This window comes from Acartia tonsa, chromosome 13 (genome assembly GCF_053477335.1).
Source record: "Acartia tonsa isolate MP-2025a chromosome 13, ASM5347733v1, whole genome shotgun sequence".
In the NCBI taxonomy this organism is placed as follows: Eukaryota; Metazoa; Arthropoda; class Copepoda; order Calanoida; family Acartiidae; genus Acartia; species Acartia tonsa.
The window spans coordinates 26,770,591-26,796,717 of record NC_137272.1 but is presented as its reverse complement, the minus strand read 5'-3'; the positions used below and the strand labels follow the sequence as shown (position 1 = coordinate 26,796,717).

Here is a 26,127-nt window from a genome sequence, read left to right as displayed (position 1 = left end):
TTACAATAATTTAGTCAACATTTATCTTAATGTCAGATAATATCCCTCAAATGGTCAGTTGAGCAACTAAAACCCTCACTCCTGTTATTTTTCTATAGCTAAATTCTTAAAATGACAGCAAAACAGGATCCGTAGGGCAAAAGTTCTCTTTAGGGGCTATAAAACTGTTTTAAAAATGAAATAGGGAGGTGGGTATTTTGTCCACTGGTAAATATGGGAGTTTACCTAATGTTAAAAGTGCGTATGTATGAGTGAGAGTTGGAATTAATGTTCAGAAATAATATTCAATTTTGATAATGTGAAAACAAGTGGAGGTAGATTGGTTTATTGTATTTTAATCTATCGCTATATCTCCATTTCAAAACACAGCCAAGTAACAGAAAATAATTTATAAGCAGACGAAAGAGGTCTTTGAAAAAGAAAGGGAGGTAGTTGTCTGTTTATACATCTATACTATAGATCTGTTGGGTTAAGGTATTAATTTGAAGTTTAACTTTTAAACATTAAAATTCTTTAAAAAATGTCTCTTACATTCTTTTGGTATTTTGTATTCATATTTTTCAATCCTTTTATAAAAGAGGCATTATATATGACTGTCTGTCTGGGCCAAAAGATCTCAATAACTGCCGGATTGATTTGACTCTCTTTATCATTATAGTTTCTTAAATGTCCTGGAATTAATGTCTAATTTTGGGAAGTTACCTTCCATGCGGTTGAAGTATTTATATAAGTTGGGCTTTTAAAAAATAGACAAAAAAAAATAGTTTTTTTTTGTGTGTGTCAGTCCTATTATTAAATTGCTGTTAATGTTTCTAAAATAACATATTATGTTACACACAACGTATATAGTATCTCCAGTTCATGTATAATTCAAATACAATTTTATATTCAGATTATCTAGAAAGCAACATAATAGTTATTTCTTTCATCATATTATAAACGGCTTTCCGCGGATATAGAATGTACAATTATAAGATTAAAACCAGTTTTTTAGCCCTGAGGTGCTGAAGGCACAAGCTAAAAAAACTGGTTTTAATCTTATGATTGTACATTTTTATATTCGTAGAAAGCTGGATATAATACGATGCTAGACATAGTTTTTTTCGTATGGATAAGAACCGGTTCCTATCCACCGGATTCGAATAAATACGAGAAAACCGATTATGAATTAGTAAAATTAAATTGAACAAAGAATTAAAACAAGGGCTCGGCATCAGCGACAAAAAAAAGAATAAGCCATTCATAGCCTAAGTCACAATATTTCAAATTCAGCTACTCGAATCTTTACTTTTAACTAAAAGAAGTTTCACTGTAAAGGAGAAACTTGCCAATCCAGTTGTTAGCATTATCTTAACAGATACATACAGTCAGACAGCAGAGAGAGAGGGGACAATGTGCTGTTTATTACACTAGTTCCCAAAGATTTATAATAAAGTTTTCCTAACAACTTTTGGGAGTTTAGTGAATTTTGATTGGTTATTCTTTAGGTTGAGTTTTAAAACTTTTCAACCACTTATTTTTATTTACAGAAGGGGTAATTTTGTGTATAATCATTGGGAATGTAAATCAATCAGACGGGCACACATCCTGTAACTTTAGTGTACAGTTTGTTTTCTATTTAGGATGGTGAACCCGTAGATGTTAATATGAAGAGATTCAACTTGAATGATGGAAAAGTGTCCCCACCCTTCACAGAGAAAATCCAGGATTCCAGCAAAACTGGTATTTCAGCTTATCTAGGTGATTAAATTTGTATATTAATCAGTAAGGACGGGGACCATTTGACTGTAAATTTGGCTGGTACACAAAGAATTATCCTATTTTAGCCAACAAACTTTAGGTACTTTAGTTGTGTTTTAGTGGTAGTGTCCAAAGTCTAACTAATAAAGTAAATCTACAGATTGGGCAATTTTGTTAAATATCATTGAGAATGTTTATTCATTTAAATCTATTGTGTTATCCCTTTGGATACCTGAGCTGGATCTTTAAATCGTTCAGTGGTGCGCTAAATCGGGGCAATCCAGTTCACCCCGGTTTGGCGCGGCAATAGCACTCATCGAGTGCCATTGCCGCGCCAGTACCGCGCCACTGGGCGCCTGGTTCGCCCATTCCATTTTGATGTAAAGATTGAAATCTAATAATATCTAGGTGCGCCGAACTGGATCGCCCTGATTTAGCACACCACTAAACAATTTAAAGATCCAGCTCTGATATTAATGGACACATAGAGAGAAGAATAATTTGGCTTTAAAATATTTTGAGGATTTTAAAAAAATATGACCTAAAACTTATTTCTTAGATGATCTTTGAAAAGTTAATATAAAAGAACAGCCAATCAAAAATTGAGAAATTAGTGATAAATTTGTAATTGGGAAAGTGGGTAAATTTAAAAGAATTTTTTGGACACCCCTCTTATGCCCAAATCGAGGGGTGTTTAGGGGGTGTAACACAGACAACATAAGGGGTGGATACACACCTCTTCTACACGCCTCAGTTTAGAATTAATCTAAATTTAGATGATTCGAGTAGCTCTGTAGGATTCCATGACATAGGACTGGTATCAGAATCTGGATTTAGACCCATTGTGCCACATGAACATTCAGCCCCCACCCTGGCCTTCAGCATACATGAATATCAGGTTAGGTTTTATGCTACTTTCCCTCTAAGTGAAGCTGGCAAAAGTGACTTCTAAATAGGGGACAAATAAATTTTTTTGTGCCGAAGTATCCTGATTGACTTCATATTTCCTTCTAATATGACGTCAATCGGAATAGTTGGGACAAGTTTGTAATATATATTTTCTTTATTAAAGCACACTTTTATCAGTTTCTATACAGGAATAAGGTATAACCAACAAGCAAAATAAATCTAAAATAATATTTGGGGGGCAAATGGAGAGGTCGTCAATTTTACGATGTGTTGCCCCCCAACGACAGCTGAAAAACACGTATTGGTTTCGTGATTTTCTTCCGAATTAACTTCGTTATTGGTATGAGCTGGTTTCTATCTATGTACCTTTTCAAAATGAATTTAAAAATTAGGAGGGTTTTTAACTGTAGGTTTTGTTTACACCAATCTGCTTAACAATGGCAAAATAACTGCAATGTCAGGCACATAATAGCAAAATTTATAAAGGTAAAACTTGTCTTAAGTCTTGTAATTCAAGGTATTACTTTGTAGAATAACTCGGGATGGACAGAAAGGAAGACATTGATAATTTGCATGATTTGATTTGATTTTATATACATGTTTTTGCAATTGATGGAATTTCATCCATTTAAAAAAAAATTACGTAATACAATACAAATGACCAATGATAGTTAGTATACATTTAAATTGACCAATGGCAGGCAGTAAACATTTAAATTTACCAATTGTAGACCGCTATGACGTCATTTTTAGGACTAATCATCAGATTCATTTTTCTGGTATAAATTTTTAGAATCTAAGAAGTAATTCCTTATTTTGAAAATGACCTTGTTTCAGCCATACCATGGAACTCATGGAACAATAGAAGGAAGAGAGAGTATTGACAGAATCGATATTGATGTAAGTTTTATCTTTTAATGTTGATATTTGTTTATAAAAGTAACAGGATGTTTGTGTGTCTCGACTAACTATAAGGATTTCCTATATATTTCAGCTTCTCTTAGGCTAAGGAAGGGATTATAAATATTTGGTAAAGGAGCTCCACCCTCCCTAGTACAAATTACTCCTCCCCAAAATATTTTTAATTCTTGTTGCTTTCTTTTAAAATTAAAATTAAAAGTTGAGGGACTGTCTATTTCTATCCTCCCCTTCTTTTCTCATATGCCCCTAGATGCCTCAATGGGCGTGGTCGCTAGTATAAAATCTCATACAAAAGTGCAGGGAAAAGGGACTAGGTTTATGCAAAGGAAAGATTTTTTTTTTTAATGGTAGAATAACAGATATTTCTTCGTTTTACAGGAGGAAGAGCTTGAAGTAGGAGACAGAGGGAACTTAGTTGTAGACATTCCAGATGCTGTCTTACCATATGTTCCTAAACTTTATACAGAGAAAGGTAAGTCAGAATATTTCTTCAAATGACCGAATCATTTGTTCCTAAGTTTTAAATATAATAGTTCGGGGACTAAATTTAATTCAAAGGGCTCAATTTATTTTCCAAAATTTTATCTGATTGCTTTAAATGGAATAGGTTTAAGTAAGGACCTTATTTCTAAATGTATTCTTGATTGTACTTATAGAATTTAAAAATAAAATAGTATCATGGAAAGAAAATGAAGTAGTAGGTTTCGTCATATTTTCACAGTAGCTTTTCTCCTACTTCTAGCCCCTGCGGGGGGCCCTAAGCCTGCTGGGCAATCATTAACATTTACCTAATCTAACCTAAAATAATCTATCACAAGCTATTGTTAAAATACGACGAAGCCCGCTGCTTCGTTTTCTTTCCATGATCCAAAAATTATTTTAAAGTTTTCCTATAAAATTGTTTTATTTTTTTTAGTATTATATTTTGCACATTTGTGAATTATTTTCAAGGGAATAGTTTTTCTTTTTAAATTTGGAATTTTATACTGGTTTTATATTGCAGTTGAAATTTTATATTCTATTTTTTTTTTCCTCATCCATTTACACTTTTTATTATCTAACAATATATATCCTCCATAATCATCACAGACAGATAGAGATCCTGTTACTTTTATATAAGGATTATAGCAATCTTAATATCAATTACAATGCAGTTCATAAACCATTCATAGCACAAAAATTATCAGAGTTTTAAAGACTTCTATAAGCTTTCTATCATTGTGTATAATTTTTGTAGCGAGGCCTCTCTATAATTCATATCTTATCTCTTTCCATCTGTCAGTCCATAATGCTAATAGGAACTTGTGATTTTCACGGCTGCTATTTAAGATAGATGGATGAATTTTTGTCAAAGAAAAAATGTAAAAGGTTTCGTTATTCATATAAATTTATTCTTAATTTATGACCATTGACCATCTGGTTTTTGTATCTCCTCTTTTTTGGTTCTTTGCTACTTTTAGACCTTGTCATCCTTTTTACCCTATTTCTATCTAGATGAAGAGAATTATGATGAGTACTATGGTGAATATGAATATGACTATGACTATGAGCTGGATGATGATTACCTGGATGGCCCAGAAGGCCGCAAGGATGACACACAAGGCCGCCTGGATGGATATCAGGACAATTATTCTTATGCCACGGGAGATCAGGAAAGTGGATATTCATTTAAAGTACTTGACGAAAAAATGCTAGGGACGTCCAAGGATGGGGGGGGGGGGGTGTAAAGGAGTTTTAGCCCCGAGATGCTGAAGGCACGTGGTAAAAACTGGTTTTACCCTTATGATTTACATTTTTATATTCGTAGAAAACCGGATATAATACGATGCTAGACGACATAATCTTTTCGTATGGATGAGAATAGATTCTAATCCACCGGATATTAATCGACTTCGAATAAATACGAGAATAGTTATTTCTCGCATCGTATTATAAACGGCTTTCCGCGGATATAAAATGTACAATTATAAGATTAAAACCAGTGTTTTTTAGTCCCGAGATGCCGAAGGCACGGGCTAAAATCTTTTTAATCTTATGATTGTATCTTATGATTGTACATTTTTATATTCGTAGAAAGCTGGATATAAGACGATGCTAGACATAATTTTTTCGTATGGATGAGAATAGATTTTAATCCACCGGATATTAATCGACTTCGAATAAATACGAGAAAAGGAATTTTTATAATTTCTTTTTTAAAAAGTTTATGAAAGAAAAGATAATTGTTTTAAGTAAGAAATTACTAAAAATGAACCTGCTTTGTTAACATTTACTCGTAAATTAGTTTGGAAATAACTAGATTTTTTTCTCCAGAAAAGTTCAATAAATTTTACTCATTGATTGATAGGTAAGTATTAAAGTAAGTTAAGCTGTCCTAAAAATTTTATTAAATTACTTATATGGAAGAAATATAATTTTTACAGTAGATTTAGCAAAGTGGAATGAAATAACGTTAGTTATTCTGACGCATATATTCCAATATGGCTTTGTAATATGGCAATGTAAAGCAACGTGTTCAAACAATTTTCTACGAATATTAAAATAAATATCATAAAATTAAGACCCGTAAAAGATTTATTACCTCATGGCGAACAAAACCGGTTTTTAATTTTTCATTTTAATGTTCGCAAAAAGCTGTTTATAATACGATGCGATAAATAACTATTACAGTCTACAGACATGTCCAATTTTTCTGGAAACTTTATAATTGTCGACTATTTTTATGAATAGATGGTAATGGCTGACATGTTTTTGACTTGACATTGTAACATTATTACAACAGTCGTTTTACGTATAATAACAGAAAAAGATTTTTCCAGTATAGCTTCGAAACCGATTAATATCCGCTGGATTAGAAACGGTTCTCAGCCATACTGAAAACCATGTATTATATCGTATAATTATATCCATTTTTATACGAATGTAAAAATGTACAATCATAAAATAAAATCCAGTTTTATCAGCCCATGCCTTCGGCATCTTGAGGCTAAAAAAACTAGTTTTGATAATATAATTGTTTTATATCCGCGGAAAGCTGCTTATAATTAGGTGCGATAAATGACTATTATCGGGTTTATTTAAATTTCCCTACATTTCTCTTCTTTAAAAATTCTTTTAAAATGTGTTTTTTGTTATTTTTAAAACAAAAGGTTAATTGTTAAAATAATTTTTAATTCATTTATTAAACGGAATTGATATTGTTTCAACAATAAAAAAATGAATTGAAAGGTTTTAGAAAAGTTTTTTTTTACGCAGTAAATGAGTGTTTACACCCCCTAAAACGAAAAATTGATAGGACTCCCCTCCACTTTTTTTCAACTCCACAATAATGCACCCTATGCACGCTTTAGTAAATTTTCATTCATAATTTTGTTTATTAGATTGCATATAGTAAATAAAAAAAAACCTCGAAGTATTAGGATGGTTTAAGTCTATTTTTCTCCTATATGTTAGGGGTGAAACCACTAATAGGATATAGACGACTAATTGTTTCTTTTCAGTTCACTGGAATTGCTTAGTGGGCGACACAACTCCTCCCCACCCCCACTTATTTTTATCTTTTAAAAGTTGATACATAAATTGATATAGAATACGTGGATATATTTACAAAGGAAAATTTGTAGTCAATTAAGGTTGCTAATATAGACATCACCTCATTTATTGGTCAATTCGTTTATCCAGTAAGAGTGGTTGGGGTAAAGGGGGTGGATTGGGGTATCGTTATTTAGCCAGCTGTGGGTCCATGAAATTTAGAGTACATGAAAATCTGGTGAAACATCCAAGTTATAATAAATCGATTAATATATAATACAGAAAAAGAAATTTTCGGTAAAAAATGGAAATTATTTCTTACATTTTATTGATCCATATTATACCATTTCTTAGCTCTATATAATGAGATTGAATCTTATGTGACTGAATATGAAACAAAAATCCTTCATCTGCTAGATTTTTGTTTTTAATTTGGACGAATTTCTATGTCTGATTAGCATCTAGGGTAATAGATCTATTCTTTAAAATCTGTTTGGATGGGCCATTTCCCTTAGAATTCCCCCCCCCCCTTTCTTAGCTTTATTAACCTTAACCTAACCTAACTTGGTGTAAAAAAAAGTGACACTTCAATTGCTCTAGTGTCTTTAAAAAGGATGTTGACCTTTCTGATCCTGAAAGTTATATATATCTACTTCGTAATTAAAGGTATTGTTAAATTATCTCTATTATCTCTTTGGGAACAATGACACGGTTGTCTTTTTGAGGCGAAGCTTTTCTACAATTATTGTCGGTCCAACCGTTAATAAAGGATATTTTTATAGTAAATTAAGGCATGTTTTTTTTCTGATAATTTATTACTAAGCATGGTAATTGCTGTTAGATACAATTTAAACAATTTGTCTGTCTGATTGTTAAATGGTCGGTCCAACCTTCAATAATGGTTATTTTTATAATAAATTTAAGCATGTTTGTCAGGGAGTAAGGGAGGGGACAATGGGCAATTAATTAATAAATTAAGAGTTTTCGCTGAAAAGCAATGAAAACCAGATTTATCCAGAAAACTTGACCAAAATTGTAAAGGGATCATGGTAATATAATTAGAACCAAATTAGTTCTAAGAAAAAAAACATTTACTTGAAAATTAAATTACCAGTACATCACAATGTAGTAAATATTCTGTAATTAATCCCTAGAAAAATCACCCTTAGAACTTCGTAAACCCTTCTCATATAGTTTTAACTGCTACCTAAATTCAAGGGGTTTTTAGATTGTTTAATACATAAATATCACAGTAGAGTTTCTATACATGAAATGACATTTTCTTGGAAAAAATATTTGTTAAAACCAGTCATCTAATAACAAATTTTTCTGTCTGCTATATTCAAAACTAACTCAGCTAGTTAACAGGGCATTGATGCGCTTGTACCCAAAGTCAGCCAGAACCTGCTGAATTCTTGCACATTCCCTTTAAGCCAGTACCCAAAGTCTGAGACTCTTAAATATTGAATATTCAATCCATTGTCCCCTCCCTTACTCCCTGATGTTTGTTCTGGTAATTTATTACTTAGCATGGTAATTCCTGTAACAGTTAGGTACAAGTTTGCCTATCTGATTGGTAAAGCTTTGGATGTTATCACCCCTGTTTTTTGTTATTGTTGAAATCAACCAGTTTTATATATAACTTAAGATCTCTATTATAATATCTGGGAGAGAGAGAGAGAGAGAGAGAGAGAGAGAGAGAGAGAGAGAGAGAGAGAGAGAGAGAGAGAGAGAGGTGAGAGAGAGAGAGAGAGAGAGAGAGAGAGGAGAGAGAGAGAAGAGAAAGAGAAAGAGAAAGAGAAAGAGAGAGAGAGAGAGAGAGAGGAGAGAGAGAGAGAGAGAGGGAGAGAGAGAAGAGGAGAGAGAGAGAGAGAGTGAGAGAGAGAGAGAGAGAGAGAGAGAGAGAGAGAGAGAGAGAGAGAGAGAGAGAGAGAGAGAGAGAGAGAGAGAGAGAGAGAGAGAGAGATAAGGGATGGGAGGAGAGTTCTGTGCTCTACTGCAGGGAGTAAGGGAGGGGACAATGGGCAATTAATTCAATATAAGAGTTATCAAAGAAAGGGCATGAAATCCAGTTTAATCCAATAAATTTGTAGGAAATTATAATGGGATTGTTAATTGAATAATAGATTTTCATAGCGTCATGTAAAGTGAAATCACAACTTGTTTTTGATGAAATATATTGAGGTTTTTTGGTGAGATTTTTATATTACAAGATTATTGGACCCGAGTTGAGTTTTTAAATAGCTTAAAATGAGAATACGAGGCCTCCCTCAAAAAAGAGTATGGGGAAACCCCCCGTACTCTTTTTTACTGCCCACTCCCCCACCTCTCTTTTAAAGGCAGACGATAGGGAAATCGAAGAGGGAGGTGTGAGCAAGGAGCAAGGGATATGAATAAGGAGAAAAGCATTCAACAGTTGCCAACTAGAAATTACATTTTTCTAATAATGTAAAAGGATGTGGTATTAAAATATTACTCATAAGATATAATAGTAAAAGAAAACTAGATGGATTATAAAAAATATTAGAAATCTTATTTTCATTTTTAGTTGGCAACCATTACTAGTATTAATGGCACCTTCCCCTTTTCTCCCTGTGTATATCGCTTGCTCCTTGCGTTCATCTCCCTTCTCTCTTTCCCAATCAACATATAATGTGTCCCAGCACGCTTGCCTGCCTGTGGCAAGAAACTGGCCCGACACGCCTGCCTGCTTGGCAAGAATATGAGATGGCACGTTTGACTATCCCTTTTCTCGCTGTTCAAATCCCTTGCTCCTTGTCTCCACCTCCCTTCTCTGTTCCCCTATTCTCTGCCTCTAAAAAGAGATGGGGGGTTGAGGGGAGTAAAAAAGAGTATGGGGGGCCCCATACTCTTTTTTTGGGGGGGCAGTGTATTCTCATTTTAAGCTATTTAAAAACTCCTCTCCGGCCAGCTGCTAGCAAGAATATGACTGCCCCTTTTTATTCTGTTTATTTCCCTTGCCCCTTACCCCCACCTCCCTTCTCCCTTCTCCTCGTCTGCTACATTCCAAACTAACACAATGAGTGTTTATTTCCCTTCCCCCCACTTCCCTTATCCCTTCTCCCCGTCTGCAATATTCAAAACATACATAACGAGTAGCGGCAATTCATGCGCAAGTCCCCAAACTCAGTCAGAAACTGCTAAATTCTTGCACATTCCCTTTAAGCCAGTCCCCAAAGTCTGAGACTCCTAAAAATTGAATATTCGATCCATTGTCCCCTCCCTTACTCCCTGGCTCTACTGGGTAGTTTGAGGGAAACCGCTAAAATGAGACTATAGATGAATATTCGGTGGTGATAGCAGGTATACGAGTCAGCTGTACGACCAGAGCTACAGGACACCTACCAGGATCTTTTCTCTTCAGGATCCAACGCCAGAAACCTCCAGGTAATGCTTTTGTAATAAAAAGTCATATGGTTTTTATATTTTCCACTAAGTAAAATAAAATATCAATGTTTTTTTTATTATTTGAATTACACTTAGGATCTATATAATTTCTCTTGTGAGACCTATGAGAAGCTACATTGTAAAGGAGAACCATATCGGCAAGATCCTTTGGTAGAGACACACACACACGTACAAAGAGTCAGATAGATATACTATTACTTTTACAAAACTAATAAAATAATTAAGAACTTCTTTATTTCCTATACATCTTTTAAAAGAGGAGGATTTTGTTTATTATAATCTGACTATAATTTCTATTAGATTGACGCACCCGAGAATAAGATAACTACTGTTGACAATGTTTTTATGGATAAAGATCTCTCCAACATAGAAAAAAAAATGATAGAAGAAAAGGAAAAGGTATTTTTTATTTTTGGTAAAAATACTCTAAACTTATTGTTTGTTGGTGTTTTACAAGTCTTAGTTGATTTGTTTTATAAATAGATATACATAGATTATACGTGGATATATTGTTAGGGGAAAATTTGTCGTTAATTTAGGTTGCTAACATGTACATCACTTATTGGTCAGTTCGTTAATCCAGTTGGAGGGAAGGGTAGGGGATAGGGTAAAGAGAGTGGATTGGAGGATCGTTATTTTAGCCACCTATAAGTTTCACATTATTAGAGTACATGATGATCTGGTGTAAGATCCAAGTAATAACAAATCTATTATTCACAAGATTATGGATAAATCATTAATAGAACAAAATTGTTCAATTCTAATAATAGTTTGTTTTTATTACTTTGGGTCAGGTTAGGTTATGTTGTATTAGGAACTGGTAGTTATAGGCCCCTTAGGGTTAGGACCAATGCATGGATTAGGCATAGAATAACCGCCCCCTTTCTATCTTCTATAATTATTTCAAAAATAAATGTGGGGGACAAGGGCGTCCAAGCTTTATCATTTGGAGGGGGGGGGGGAATTAAAAAAATGTTGGGGGGGGGGGTAATATGTATAACATATAGGCAATAGGCAGCTTTTTAACTTTTGGGGGAGTAAAAAATTCAAACTTCAATTATTTTTTTTTTTTTGGGGGGGGGCATTCCCCTCCACTCATTGGACGTCCTTGGTGGGGGAAGTGCTCAATATGCACTTTGAGGGGAAGCACCATATAAACTAAATCTTCTTAAATTGAATTACTATTACAATGTTTGCTTTTACATAACTTTTTCTGACATTTTAAGGAAAATGAAATAAATCTAAAAAAAGAATAAGGCTTTAATCAAAATGTGTTTAATATATCAATTAGATTTTATTTTTTAGTTGACTTTTATGCCTTTTTTAATGTCATTTGCATCCCCAAGAACCTAAAAAAACAATGCTCCCTAAAAGTTTGCGTGTGTGTGATTTCTTTAAAAGTACATTGCTCTTTTGCCATATTTTAGTCGATCTTCATTGAATAATGAATTTTTTTTTTGGCAAAAGTATTAAAACAAGGATGACAACATCCATAAAGCGAAGCTCTGAAGAGGTAGGACAAACGAACATTAACACTTATAGAGTGTCATAATATAAATGTATAAAAGTCGAGAAAAAATTTAAGTAAATTTGTTGAAAAACTGCTTTAATACAGGATAATGTTTAGGAACATAAAAGTCTAACCATTACGGACGGACGGAAAGACCGAAACTAATTATAGAAAAGCTTCGCTTTTAAAAACAAAAAAAAGGATATGAGAAGCAAAGAAAAGTGAAAAGGAATTATATTTAATTCTCATAAAAACTGAAAGCCTTAGCATTACCTATAGAAAGAAGGACTGACAAACACAAGCACTTATAGCATAGATTTGCTACTAATAATAAATTTTTCTTCTCTTTGTTAGGAAAGTCTGCCGTCAGCTGATTTCGATTCTTTTGAAACAGTTTACAACCCAGAAGCGGAAATTAAGGTGAATTTTTCTTTGTACCAACTTTCAGGCATTAAGGGAAGAAATTTTTATCTTTTTTCAATTTTTAAGTGTGTCATAATTCAGCTTTATTGTTTTAAACTAGCGGCTGCGCCCCTAGCACCTAGGGGCTCACTATTCGAAGAAATGTTTAAGGGCAGAAAAATAGCCTAAAACCATACCTACTCGGACTATTCATAAAAATAAAATAGCCTAAAACCACCACGAAACCTATAAGTAGCTTCACTGTAAAGGAGGACCATATTGGTTCAGCGGTTAGCGAGATCCTTCGCTACAGACAAAAAAGCTTACTACTTTATATATATGGATGGATATTCGGTATTATATATTCTGAAATATGTAAACTTATTTACCATTGTCTTCTCTTCTCCCTCCAAAAATGTAAAAATATGAAATGGTTGTGAAATGAGATGTAAGTAATTTTTAAGATGATTTTTTTCCATTAAACTTGTCATGGAAATTTTGATAAAAGAAGTATTTGTGATTTTTGAGGGGTGTCTTAAAAGATCTCTGTCAGACCACAAAAAAATATATCATCTGGTATCCTTTTTTTTTTTGGGGGGGGGGGGTAAATTTGGGATAAATTCCCCTAAACTAAGAGGGGATCAGAAATAACCTTTTAATCCTTTTCAAAGGGGCATATAGTATTTGTGGTATTCGGCAACCGTGAGCCATGCCTATGGCACCCCTGATCTGGGGTTCGGTGGAGGGTCAATGGCCCTCCCCCGAGTCCTGGGGAAGGGGTCTAGTGACCCCCTCCCTACGCTTAGAATTAATGATTGAATCTGTCATGTTTATTATGGTTAACTGTATTCTTAATTCTCCCCCACCCTTTTCAGGGATGGGGGATCATTATTGCCCAAACTGACCATTGTATATGTATTATTGATGCTTTTATGTTATGATTATTTATTCCTATCCATGTAATTATTGTTTGTTGTATATAGCTTCAGTATCTTTTAAACCTTCAATAAAGTGACAACTGAAAATAGATGTTGATCATTATCTAGTGAAAGCTAGAGAAGCGTAGCTTCTCTATAGTAAGGTGTCCACGTCTGTTACACTGCCGTAATCTAATTGAACTCCGGTGTCTGCCATTTATCCTCGGCGGATACCACATATTCACTTCTTTCGCCAATTTAAATTTAAAAAATGCTTTCTCGTCATTTATTTGCCCTGTTGGGACCTCCAAAAAGCTTATCTGTCTTTTTAATTAGCAAGCTATTCTATATCTAGGAGCGGTCCGTCTGTCCGTTGTATGTTTGTCCGTTAATGCTTGTACCGAGCGAAACTTTAAAAAAAAGGTAGCATGCTACGTTGTTCGATATCTCAAATGGTAGCTTATGAATTACCACCTAATTTTTTGGCGATAAACGTTGGAAAATCGGCCTTTAAAGCAAAAGGTAGCATGCGAGTTCGCCATCGATATCGTAGCAGAGTAGCATAATGCTGCTCTCTATTCGGTTCTTTCTAAAGTATAAAAAGCCTTTCAACTCTTATTTCCTGTATCGCCAAAAAATTAGGTGTTAATTCATGGCGAATGGGTTTCGAGGTAGCATACATTGCACGAGCTCGAAGGCGACTCTATGGCGAAATATCTTGCTGGGTAATATGTCATGTTTCCCTGGTTAGGAGAACGATATAGAAAAATATAATTTTGTTTTTCTTCTTTGATACTAAATATACCTATATTCGGGAAAAGAAAAGTTATATATCATTTTTATCTGTACTCCTAATGAAGACTTATGTAACCTAAATTTATGTGCAGAGCGGTTTTATTCTACACTTTACGTTGTCTGTTTGTTTAGTAAATAGATTGTCTAGCCTCTGCTTTAGTTCGTGGGGCTAGTCTATAAACAATACCTAACCTAATTTTCATAAGTTTGTTTGTGTTCAAATTTCTTTTGAAGTAAAATAAACACAAATATCAAAACCTTTTTATATCTTATTTCTTATATAAAAGTTACAGGATGTATGTCTGTGTGTCTTTCTGTGTGTAACGAAGTATTTAGCAAAGCAAAGTGAAGCTTTTCATGACAGTCCTTGGAAGGTTTGTCCCTTTTTGCACCCGGGGACTTGGCCGCACGTATTGAAGAAATTAAGTTAAATCTATAATACTAGTGGCTACACCCCCTAGAGGCCTCTAGGGGCACTTGAAGAGGGGGGAGTCGAATTTGATAACCCAATTTCTTATTTTAGATTTTAAAAGAAAAAGTTAAAAAAAATTTAGGGGGGGGGATTTTTCATTTTTGGGGGGTTGGGGGTGTCCCACCCCTCAAGAAAATAGTTATAAACCTTCCCGGGACCTATGAGAAGCTACCCTGTTGAGGAGAACCCGATCGGTTCAGCGGTTAGCGAGATCCTTCGGTACACACAGACACACAAACAGACAAACATCCTGTTACTTTAGTATAAGGATAAATATTAAACACAGCGGCAATTTTGAATTTACAGAAAAAAATTTAACTTGTTTTAAGTTTTTTTTAGAGATGAACTAAGTTTAATGGTCGATTAAATGTTTCTTTGCAATATTACAAAAAATAAAGTGTAATTTTGAATAGATGAGAAACAATTACGACAATTTGATGGAGACTTTGGTAAAATAAATATGACACATTATCGAAACTATGATTACGTAATAAAAAAGCAGTATGATCCACGTGAGAGTTTAGGAATGTTATTAATCCTATAAATTCTATAAATCAAAATTATGAATAAAATTTAAAGATTAGAAACCTTCATGATTTGAAATTATAATTATATTAGAATTGAAATTTTTGCAATAATATAATTTGTTCAATTCTTAATATTACATTAAAAGTACTATGAACTATCTATGTGTAGTAATGGGGATTATCCCCCACCTCTATTTAATTTCTTTTTTTGATGCTTATATTATGCTGGTTAGGTTAAATAAGGGTAGATGAGCCCCATAGGGCTTTACTCAATAAAATAGTGCAGAAAGGGGAGTAGACGCTTTGGGTATAGTCCCTTTCGTAACATCGCCCCATATGGGGCGATTCGTCTTATTTTTAAAATTGCTTTTTATAGGTTATTTTAGGTTGGTTAGGTTATATTGCGTTAGGTGATTGCCCTACGGGGTTAGGTAATTGGCCCTGCAGGCTTAAAGCCCCCCGATGGGGCTAGAAATAGGAGAAAAGCTACTGTGAAAAATACGAAGAATCGCCCCATATGGTGCGATGTTACGAAAGGGACTATACCCAAAGCGTCTACTCCCCTTTCTGCACACAAGATCTAGAACTTGCTTTTTTTATTTCTTCAAAATTAATGATTTAGGAGGGATTTTTGGTGGTCCTTGTATATTAACTATCAGCAGCGTCCCTGGCATCTAGGGATTTTGCATTCAAAGCCTAAAACCATCCTAGGCTTAAATATAAAAGGAAGAAATTATAAAACTATTTGAGAACCTTTCTGAAGGTTCCCATAAAAGAAGAACTCAATCAGTTTAGTTATTATTTGAATCTTAAGCTACATACAAAAAAAACCTTACTACTTTATATAATAGGATAGGTAAAGCACCCAAAAACATACTTTCCATGAGGGTAATTAATAAGATAAACACTACAGTCTATTTATCCGTTATTGAGATCTTAAGTAACACTAACATTAAAAACTATAAATTTTCTCCTCCTCCCCCCCCCCCCTCCCCCCCAACAAAAAAATCTATCTCTGTCTTAAGATAGATATGATATAAAGTTTGATGAAGTATTCAAATTGAATTGCGCAAATTTAAAAGAATTTGAATAAGATTATGCATGATAAAATATTATTTAAATCTCCTATAAAGTAAAGTGATAATGCTCTTCATTTTTTGTGAAGATTTCTGTGGTACACCGACAAACGTCCTACTGCGACAAAGGTCCTAATGCGACCAACCTCCTAAACGACAAACGTCCTAATGCGACATTTCTTAAGTAAAACCTCCTAAAATTTTTTTAAAAATTAAATCTTCCAAATTTGATTTTAAACTGTTCTAAAATTTAAAAAATAAATTATATTAAAAATTAATTAAAAAAATTAAAGGTCTATTTTTGAAATGCACGGTTGTATCGGGTTCGACGAAACCATTCCGTTTGATAGCCAACACAGACTTTAAGAAAACTGTCGGACAGATTTTTCAAATTTAGCCTATGGTTAAAGTTATTCAATAAATAAATTTTAGTTAAAAATTGTTCCCTGTGTTTTATCGCCATTTTGAATTTATTTTTACAATTAGAGGATTTTGTCCTTAAATTTGGAAGATCTTTTTTATTTCATAATTTTTGAAAAATTTTAGGACGTTTTACTAAAGAGATGCCGCATTAGGACGTTTGTCGCATTATGAAGTTTAGGAGGTTTGTCGCATTATTAGGTTTAGGAGGTTTCGGTGTACCGATTTCTGTGACTTATCCGCATCCACTAAATTTTTTTTATTAGTCTGCCTGTCCGAAATACGAAGAAAGTCTTTTTAAAAAAATTCTGACGTCATAAAAATGAGGGATTAGGAGAGGAGGAGTGGGAAAGAAAACTTTTTAAAAAGATATGGATAATCACTCTTTTTTATGACGTCACATGGGTGATTTTTTGAGGGACTTTCTTCGTCTTCCCGATATACTATTAAAGTTGTTGTCAGGGAAAATGATTTTCTTAAATACTTTTCTAGAGTCATAAATGAAAAATCATTATTGTATTACTTCTTGCTCTGGTAATTTTCTGTACTTTTTTGGTCAACTTTGCATGATAAACCAGAATGTTTTTAGATAAATTGTTTTATTTATTTCCTTGGAAATAGCGTGTTGAATAACATTTATAATTATGTAACATGTCTATTAGTCTAAGTAACCTATATATTTATAAATTATATATTTTAGGAGGTAAGTTACTCTATAATACCATTTATACGTTCAGTCGTCCGTCCAGAGGCTACATAACATGTTAACCCTTTATTAAAGTTTCCTTTGTAATTTTGTCTTTTGAGTATATTACTTTATTTGTTACTAGCGGCTTCGATCAACCTATTTTTGTGTTATTTTTTAAAAAGAAAAATAAAAGAAAATTTTGTGTGGGTTGGAAATTTTTGTTAGGGGGGGGGGGGGTAGTCGACCCCCCTTTTTTAGTTTTAGTTTTAAAAAGAAAAAAACGGGGGGGGTTTCATTTTTTGTGGAGGTTTGGGGTTTCCCACCTCCCCAGAAAATAGCTTAAAACCATCACAGGACCAGTAGGTATATTCCATGAAAAGTAGAGCCCATTGGTTCAGTAGTTACTGAGATCTTAAGCTTCAGACAGACAGACATCGTACTACTTTGTATTATAGATGTCATATTGGGTACAGGGTAACCCCGCAGGGTTAAGGTTACTCGGTGTTAAGTCTTCCTTCAGGGATTAGGCACAAGAAAAATCATTCTTCCCTACTTTCAAGAATATATATTTTTTCATAATAAGGGGGAAGGGTTACAGTGTTGGCCAGGCACTTTGATGAAAGAATCTTAATTTTTTCTTTATATTTTAGATCAAGAACGTTCAAGAAATCCTGATTCCCGCGGGAATGAATGACAACGAACCATTGCTACTCAGGTATGTGTACTATAGTCTATCTTCACCAATAAATATTCATCATATGTTATAGCCAATTGTCAGATAATACAAAAATTTACGTTTTTATGAAAAGCAGAATTAAAAAAATTTTTTGGTCAGATTAAAGCTTACACTCTGTAAATTATCTAAATCACATTAAGTGAAAATCATTTTATTTTGTCAAAATTGTTGGCGAATTATTAATAATCCTCCTTCCCCCATGCCACCCCCAATAATTTACAACCATTTTCCCATCACATAAGATGATAAAATCACGTGGTATTTTTTCTCACAAAACATTCATTTTTCAATCAACTGCTATGATAAAGTCAAACAATAAAATATGTTTCAAATATCTATATAGAATCATTGTATTAGCCAGCGGGGAGAAACATTTTATCAGGGTATGCGAGAATGTATCACAATATCCACGTATTCTATATACACTGTTTCAACCTCCTAACTAAATTATCTACTTAACCTAACCTAAATGTCTTTAAGTGTTGGAAGTTCTCTGTCTTATGGAGGCAGTCAGCAACAAGAGGATCATAACAAACAGGTAAAAGTTTAACCATCAGCTGAAGAATATTTGTTTCCAAGTTTAAGCATGCTTATCAGCGACATAAATAACAAGGATGACAACATTCAAAAGAAGTGAAGCACACAAAAAAGCCTAGTTTGGACAAAAAGACAAAGTTAGTTATCGAGCAGAAATTCGTTTTTGATAAAATAAATTAAAGAGAAAATACAAAAAATTAAAACCTTTATAAAAAACCGGTTGATACGTATTTTGAAACACAGACAGAAGAACAAAATAAAGTATAAATAAGATTCGCATAGGTCATGGAAATATTTTCTGAAAATATCAGCTATCTTTCTGAAATAGAAGCTAAGAAAATAACAATTTTCCTATCGTTACAATTTACCTGACTGACTGACAGACGGATAGACAAAGTGAATTATAGAGAAGCTTTGCTACTAAAAACAAACCTCATCAAATAAAACAAGTGAACGTTTAGCTTTCTATGGCTACAACTATTAGTTCATTATTCTTACTTATTTACCTTATCGTACATGTAATCAATATCATGGATAGTATATTCCTAATTTATCAATAATTAGGTTAAAAGGATTTTAAAATATATGTAATTTCTAAATTTCAGAATGAGGCTCCTAAGAATGCAAATAATAAACCATCACATAATGTAAAGAAAGGTAAAAATATAATTTCTTTTATTATTTCAGCACTGGGACTTGTGAGCAAAATTTGTTGCAGTTAGATTAAAATGAATTGCTTAATACTAATATCTATTCATCCATTAAATTGTTCAAACTTTATAAATTAAGAATAACAGTATGATAATTTTTAGATAAAGGAAGTGACGACGTAGTATACGGACAGGTTTGATTTTATTTTACTAGCGCTGCTACTCTAAAACATTATTTATTGGTCCGTCGTCGAATTATGCATTATCAAATTATGTTTCTTACTCTTTTGCTATTTATTTCCAACGCTCTTTTTTCCTCCAATTTATTCGTTTTGGTCTTAAACTCTTTACAGACATATGTCTCACAAGACAAAAAATTGAGTTTAGTAATAGTATTCGATCTTGTTTTGTAGTTTAGTTACCTTAGTTTTTATTCCATTTTAAAGTCTAAATATTCTCTAACTAAATGCTCTTTCCATGTCACAGCCGATAAATTGTATAGCGACTGAAAAACGAAAAATATCTAAAGTCAAAATTATAGAACATTTAAATACAGATTTATACAATAGAGTGATTTTTAGTTGAATAATTTGTCTAAATCTAATTAAATACTTGACGTCAAAACGGTTATGACAAGTAAAATAAAGGAACCATTAAAAGATTAGTAGAACAAGTAATTGGATTAAACATTATGCAAACCGTTAAGAATTTTAAATTGTACTTGAACATCCTTGAAAAGTGAGGACAATTTATACTTTCTTTACAAGTAGAATCCTCTTTTATTATATTGAAGTTTATCCTTTCATCTATTATTTTCCCATCTGTGGACAATTAAAATCGATATTTATTACTAATAACATATGGAGTGTGCAATTAAAATAAAGTCTGATTTTACGCGCGATTTTTCTAGCTGCTCGCTCTCGACTAGAATATATTATTAGTACATTCTTTTGTAAATCAGAAACATCTTAGTTTAGGTTAAACATCAGAAACTCAGCCACCTTTTTTAATTTTAGATGTCCTATTCTTGATGAAAATGTATTTAGATTAGTTTTATAAGAGGAGGAAATTAATCTTTATCGTCAACTTATGGAATACTTAAACTTTATGAAGCCTTAAATCTAAAATTATCTTTTAAAAATACTGTTGTTCGACATTTTTTTCGATGATGTAGTCAATAAAGTTTAGTGATTAGTAAAGTTTGAATCAAATTTTTCTCGGATTAACCATCCCTTACTAAGTAGGATGGAAAAGAAAACAAATATTTTTAATAGGATGTGCAAAAATTTGATTAAAAATGCACTTTATGAACTTTTACTTTTTTTTATATGAAGGTACAAAGAAATTTTTTTTATATCCAGGTCGATTTGATGTTGAACTATACAAATAGATACTTGGATGGGGCACCAGATTTTCATGTACTTTAATAAAGTAAAACTTCCAGCTGGCTAAAATAACGATACCCACCCGTTCCACATATAGGACGTCGTTTCCTTCATCTTCTTTTTGTCAGGGGTAGATACACCCACTTCTGCACGCCTCTAGTATTCATGGAAATTTTTGAAAAATTTCAAAGTCTTTAATGTGTACTAGCGGCTTCGCCCCTAGCCTCTAGGGGCTGTGCCCCAAGAGGTTTGATCAAACCAATTTTTCGTATTTTAGATTTTAAAAAAAATTTCTTTGGGAGGGGGTAATTTTTTTTTTTTTTTGGGGAGGGGGTAGTCGACCCAAATATTTCAAATTTAGTTTTAAAAAGAAAAAAAAAATTCTTGGGGGGGTATTTTTCATCTTTTGGGGGGGTTGGGGGTGTCCCACCTCCCAGAAAAATAGTTATAAACCTTCTGGGGATCTATGAGAAGCTACCCTGTAAAGGGGAACCCGATCGGTTCAGCGGTTAGCGAGATCTTTCGCTACAAACAAACAGACAGACAGACATCGTTCTACTTTGTATTATAGATAAAAGATATTTATCTTGTTTATTTTAGATGTCAGCAACTCCAAATGAGCCCATGGGACTGCTAAGAACACTGGACACTGGCCTCACACAAAAACTGGAAATACTGGAACAGACTGGCGGCAAAGCTGGAGGCAAAATAAACTCTCTAGTCAAGTCATTATGGTCGGAAATACAGGCCACACAATCATAAAAACTTTTGACAATTTTAGTTCAATATTAAGACAATTTGCTTTGCTTGCTTACAAAAAATATAAATTTGTGAAAATGGATTAAGGACCTTCAGACAAAGGTTTCATTTCAGTGATAATATTTGCAATCTTCATTAGTTATGTTATTTCTAAAGTATTTAAACAATTATGATAAAAAATATGGTATGGTAACAATTAAGTTTCAAAAATTTTATTGTTATGTTCTGCCAAGAAAGTTATTAATAATTTACGTAATAATTCTTGTCTAAAACCATAGTTAAAAAATCTAATTCAATTTTCAATGATTTTAAAATTTTAACTTAAAAAAATTAAAATATAAATTAATAATATTTTGATTAAATGGCAGCTTTTTAATCCAATCCAAAGATTTAATTTAAATATTAAACTTAATCGTTTTTAATATAATTCTTTTCATTTAAATTTGATTTTCTTTGAAAATTGTGCCAATATCTATCAGGGGTGTGCTTTGGCTTGGCAATGGGGGATTTTTAAGGGTTTTTGAATTTTTTGTTATTCTTATTGGGTGGGTTAGGGTAATTTACACACCCCTGATATTTTTCTAGTCTTTAGAAATTTAAAATTCATTATCCATTTTTATAGAATTATAGTGAATGAATCTCAATATTTGTTAAATTTTTATTGTTAAATATAAATATATTTTAGTTATGTGTTTCTAGTCGTAGTTTTATCTTATTTATTTATTTTGTTCTTTCTGTACAATTTTATTGCTTTTGATAAAATTGTAAAAAAAATGTAAATTAATCCTAATCAATAAATGTTAACATTTTGTTATTTGAAGAAGAAAGAAGCTGATTTTACATTTTGATTTTATTCTCTGTAAAAATGGATGTAGAATACGTAGATAGTGTGCGGGATTCTCGCATACTCTGATAATATGCTACTTCCATTTTAAAAACACCTCCCCCTATCAACCCTTTTGACCCCATCCCCTCCTACTGGAGGGACGAATTGACCAATAATTGAGGACCAAATTAGCAGCCCAAATTGACGACAGTTTTTTCCCCTGTCACAAAATCCACGTATATTCTACATCCATTGTAAAGCGATTCCTTTCTATTCGCGGGGATGATATTATAGACCAATGGCAGATAAATCTTAAAGTCCTTAATTTTCTAAACTAACTTAACCCTGAGATGGGTTCTTAAAAGATAATGCCGCGTTTTTCGACATTTTTTACGCTATATAAGCGCGGCATTCGCGAAATCTAAACAGAGTATACAACTTAAGAATTCATAATTTTAAAATTATTATTTTAGCTATTTGTATAATGTCTAGTATAGCTCTAAAAAGATATATTAATTAATATGCAGCAAAAATGGATTTAAGATAATTTGTTTTTCTTTTATAAGGCTGTACCAACAAAAGCGAAATAATTATTTAAATAGTTGTATACTCTGTTTAGATTTCGCGAATGCCTAGCTTGTTATTCATAGCGTAAAAAATGTCGAAAAAACGCGGCATTATCTTTTAAGAACCCATCTCTGATCCTTGTTTAACAACAAAAATTAACATGTTCGAAAATTTCTAAAACTTTATCATCCTTCCCTGGAGCTTTATTGTAAAGCAGAATCATATCGGTTTAGCTGTTAGCGAGATCCTTCGCTACAAACATTCACACACGCACATCCTATCACCCTTATACAAGAACTAATGTATCCCATATTGTACTTGCTAACAGACACATGGTATAACCTAATTTTTTCCTTTCATATAAATTCCTATTTTTGTTGGTAATTAAATTATCTTATATAGTTCTGCTCATATAATCTACTAGCCTACAGCTCACGTTGTTCGCTGGTCTGTAATGCTCTTGAGAATATTAAATATCCGTACTGGAAAGGTAGAAGGCTAATGCAATTATTAAGGTATAAAATCCGATCAGTTAAGAATTTGTAGAGGGCCCGATCTTTCAGGGTTAAGACAGAAGACTTATTTTATGTTTACTGACCAATGCACGTCTACTCTAAGAATAATATTGTCTGTCGGTCTATTGGTAATGCTCTTAAATAATTTCCCAGCTTTTATCGAAGATATTTTTTTGTGTACTTACTATGTCTGTCTGTTGTGCACCCTTTTTGCTTTCGTTTGCTTTGCCTTTTATTTTTTTTTTAAATTCAAGAGCTTCTATGGTTATGGATGTTGTCATCCTTATCTACCTGTTAAATTTTAGTAGCAAAGTCAATTTATATTAAGTTAAATAATTTTATTCCTCACTTAGTCTGTTATTCTGTCTATAGTGCTTCGAAATAAATAAAATTACTGTAAGGGAAATGTTTATTTTCCCTTCTGCTATTTAATATAGAAGGTTGAATTTTTTTTAGACCAATGTACTTCTGTCCGCCTATCCTTCGATCAATCAGTACTGCACATAAACATAATTTTATTTTCTGATATCAAAGACTAATTTGTGTGAAGATTTGTATGACCACTGCACTGATGATCGTTCGTCTGTCTGTCGCTTATACCGCGTTTTCTTCTTTTAACTTTTAACTTTTGTGTTTTTACTTTTACTATTAGGAACTTTGCTACTTATGGATATTATCATCATTGTTGATGATTTTTAAACTTAGGGATCTTAGGAGATAATGTTCTATATTTATTTTACATCCCAAATGATGATAAACAAAGGTAAGCCTTCTGTTGATTTAAGTTTGGACACTTCTAGTATGTATAGAACTGATGAAACACTGATTAAGTTTTTTTAGTCAACGTGGTTACTAAACTTTGGTTAACAGTGTAATTTACAGTCAAATGTTCCCTCCTTCCCTGAGGAAAAAAAATTTTGGTATTGAAACTATCCTTCTTCCTCTAAATTCATATGGTCCATTAGTCTTTTGGAGACATCATATCTTAATAGCTAAAATATTTGTTTTCTCAGCTGCTATCAAAATTAAATGGCTTAAATTTTTAATCAAGATTATAATGGAACATTTGCAAATTCCGCTGTTATTTAGTAGCGAAGCTTATTTATAATTCAAAATGTCCGTCCGTTCGTCTGATGGCTAGGATTAGGGGGAAATGTGATTTTCTCTCTTCAATTTTTCAATTCAATGCCTGAAAAATTGTGTAAATATTCCCTACATAGCTTGTCAGTGTGGACCTCATTTATTGGTCAGTTCGTTCATCCAGTAAGAGGGAAGGAAATGGGGTAGAAGGGTTGTATAATGTTAATGATCTATTTCTACAGTTGTTCTGTCCATCCGTACGTCCCTAAAAGAAAGTTCTGATTGTTAATTTAGGCATATTAGTATTGTTCTATTGAATTAAAACTTGACAATAAAATTCATGAAACTGTCCTGCAATGAAGTCAAAGTAAATTTTTACCATTGCTTTACATAGTTTCCCCATCACCATGACGTTAGTATGTCCAAATAAAATAACTTGTATTTAAGGTATTAAATGACATATTTACTCAAATTTTTGCTGCAATATAAATATTTTCTCTTTTAAGTGCAGTTACTCTATATTTCTTAATGTTCTTTAGTATTTAGTAGTTCTTTACGGATTTTGTCACCCTCGTTAATCTTTCTCTCTCTCTCTCTCCCCCCCCCCCCTCATTATATTTCTCTCTCTACCCCCTCTCTCTCCTTATCTCTCTCTCCCCCCCCCCCGTTCTCTTTCTCTCCCCCCTCTCTCTGTCTCGTTACTACGACTTTTTAATGTCTTACGTTAGAATATTTGTTTAACTGAGTATTCAGTAATTAGTTTATATTTTCACCCAATTTAAAAATAAACGATTTAACGTTTTGCTTCCTTTTTTAAAATCATTTATTAAAGATTAAAATCCTAATATTTTTCATTTCAAATTTTCGTCGGGAAAGGGTTAAAACATTTAGTTCAATATCTGAACACATTTACGGGAGTGTCGCACGAATCAATTCATTTTAAAACTAAGTTTTCTAAGATATACTATTTTTAAAATTTAAGTTTTCTGCTTTAAGAATAGAAATCAAATACTTTAATGTTATTTGAATAGCAACATGAATTAAAAAAACTGAATTTATGATGCAAAAAGTAGAATAATGGGTATTAACGTTCTGGTCAGTGAGAGTTTAATAGGGATTATTGAAGCACTATGAGTTTTTAACACTAAATGGTTGGAAGACTCGAGCTTGATTATAGACGTTTATTTCCTATATAGATCTGTCATGGATCTTGATGCAATAAAGCAGGCCGTTTTATACATGTTAAAAATTGGAAGATTTCATTAAATAAAAGTTGTCTCAAATATAGGTATTAAATAGTAGGATATATCAATGGAAGATAATATATTCCTTTTCACCACTGTTTCAAAAGCGAAGCTTTTCTATAACTAGAGTCCTTCCGTCCGTCCGTAATGGTTAGCTCTTATCGATTTTAAACTTTGCATGATGATTCCAATAACAGTTGGGAACGACTTAAACAGCGCAGCAACTCTATAATCGTTACCAGATAGTACGTACGTTCATTTAAAACATGCTAATTTTTTACTTGTTGACAACAAATTTTTATATGTAAAAATGTAAGTATTTCTTTAAACAGTATCATGTATTTAACCAGTTTTGCAACAAATTTACTTGCGATTTTCTTTAGACTTATGCATTAATATTCTGCTTATTTAGTTCTGAACCTCTAAAAGTTTTAATGTTCGTTTGTTCTTCCATTTCAGAGGCTTGCTTTTGTGGATGTTGTCATTCTTGT

General features: G+C 32.7%; 1 protein-coding gene across 1 annotated transcript in view; it reads left to right on the top strand.

Moving 5' to 3' along the window:
- The window catches only part of LOC145335232 (uncharacterized), a 31,096-nt gene extending 8,881 nt beyond the window's left edge, over nucleotides 1-22,215 (top strand). Inside the window, exons 8-20 of the mRNA XM_080180966.1 lie at nucleotides 1,623-1,740; nucleotides 2,517-2,638; nucleotides 3,487-3,549; nucleotides 3,949-4,042; nucleotides 5,065-5,243; nucleotides 10,423-10,509; nucleotides 10,831-10,929; nucleotides 12,395-12,460; nucleotides 17,988-18,052; nucleotides 18,554-18,611; nucleotides 19,216-19,267; nucleotides 19,423-19,454; nucleotides 21,246-22,215. Coding sequence (XP_080037092.1) covers nucleotides 1,623-1,740; nucleotides 2,517-2,638; nucleotides 3,487-3,549; nucleotides 3,949-4,042; nucleotides 5,065-5,243; nucleotides 10,423-10,509; nucleotides 10,831-10,929; nucleotides 12,395-12,460; nucleotides 17,988-18,052; nucleotides 18,554-18,611; nucleotides 19,216-19,267; nucleotides 19,423-19,454; nucleotides 21,246-21,407 — 1,197 coding nt within the window. The 3' untranslated portion in view covers nucleotides 21,408-22,215. The remainder of the gene's footprint in view (nucleotides 1-1,622; nucleotides 1,741-2,516; nucleotides 2,639-3,486; nucleotides 3,550-3,948; nucleotides 4,043-5,064; nucleotides 5,244-10,422; nucleotides 10,510-10,830; nucleotides 10,930-12,394; nucleotides 12,461-17,987; nucleotides 18,053-18,553; nucleotides 18,612-19,215; nucleotides 19,268-19,422; nucleotides 19,455-21,245) is intronic.
- Nucleotides 22,216-26,127: the final 3,912 nt, after the last annotated feature.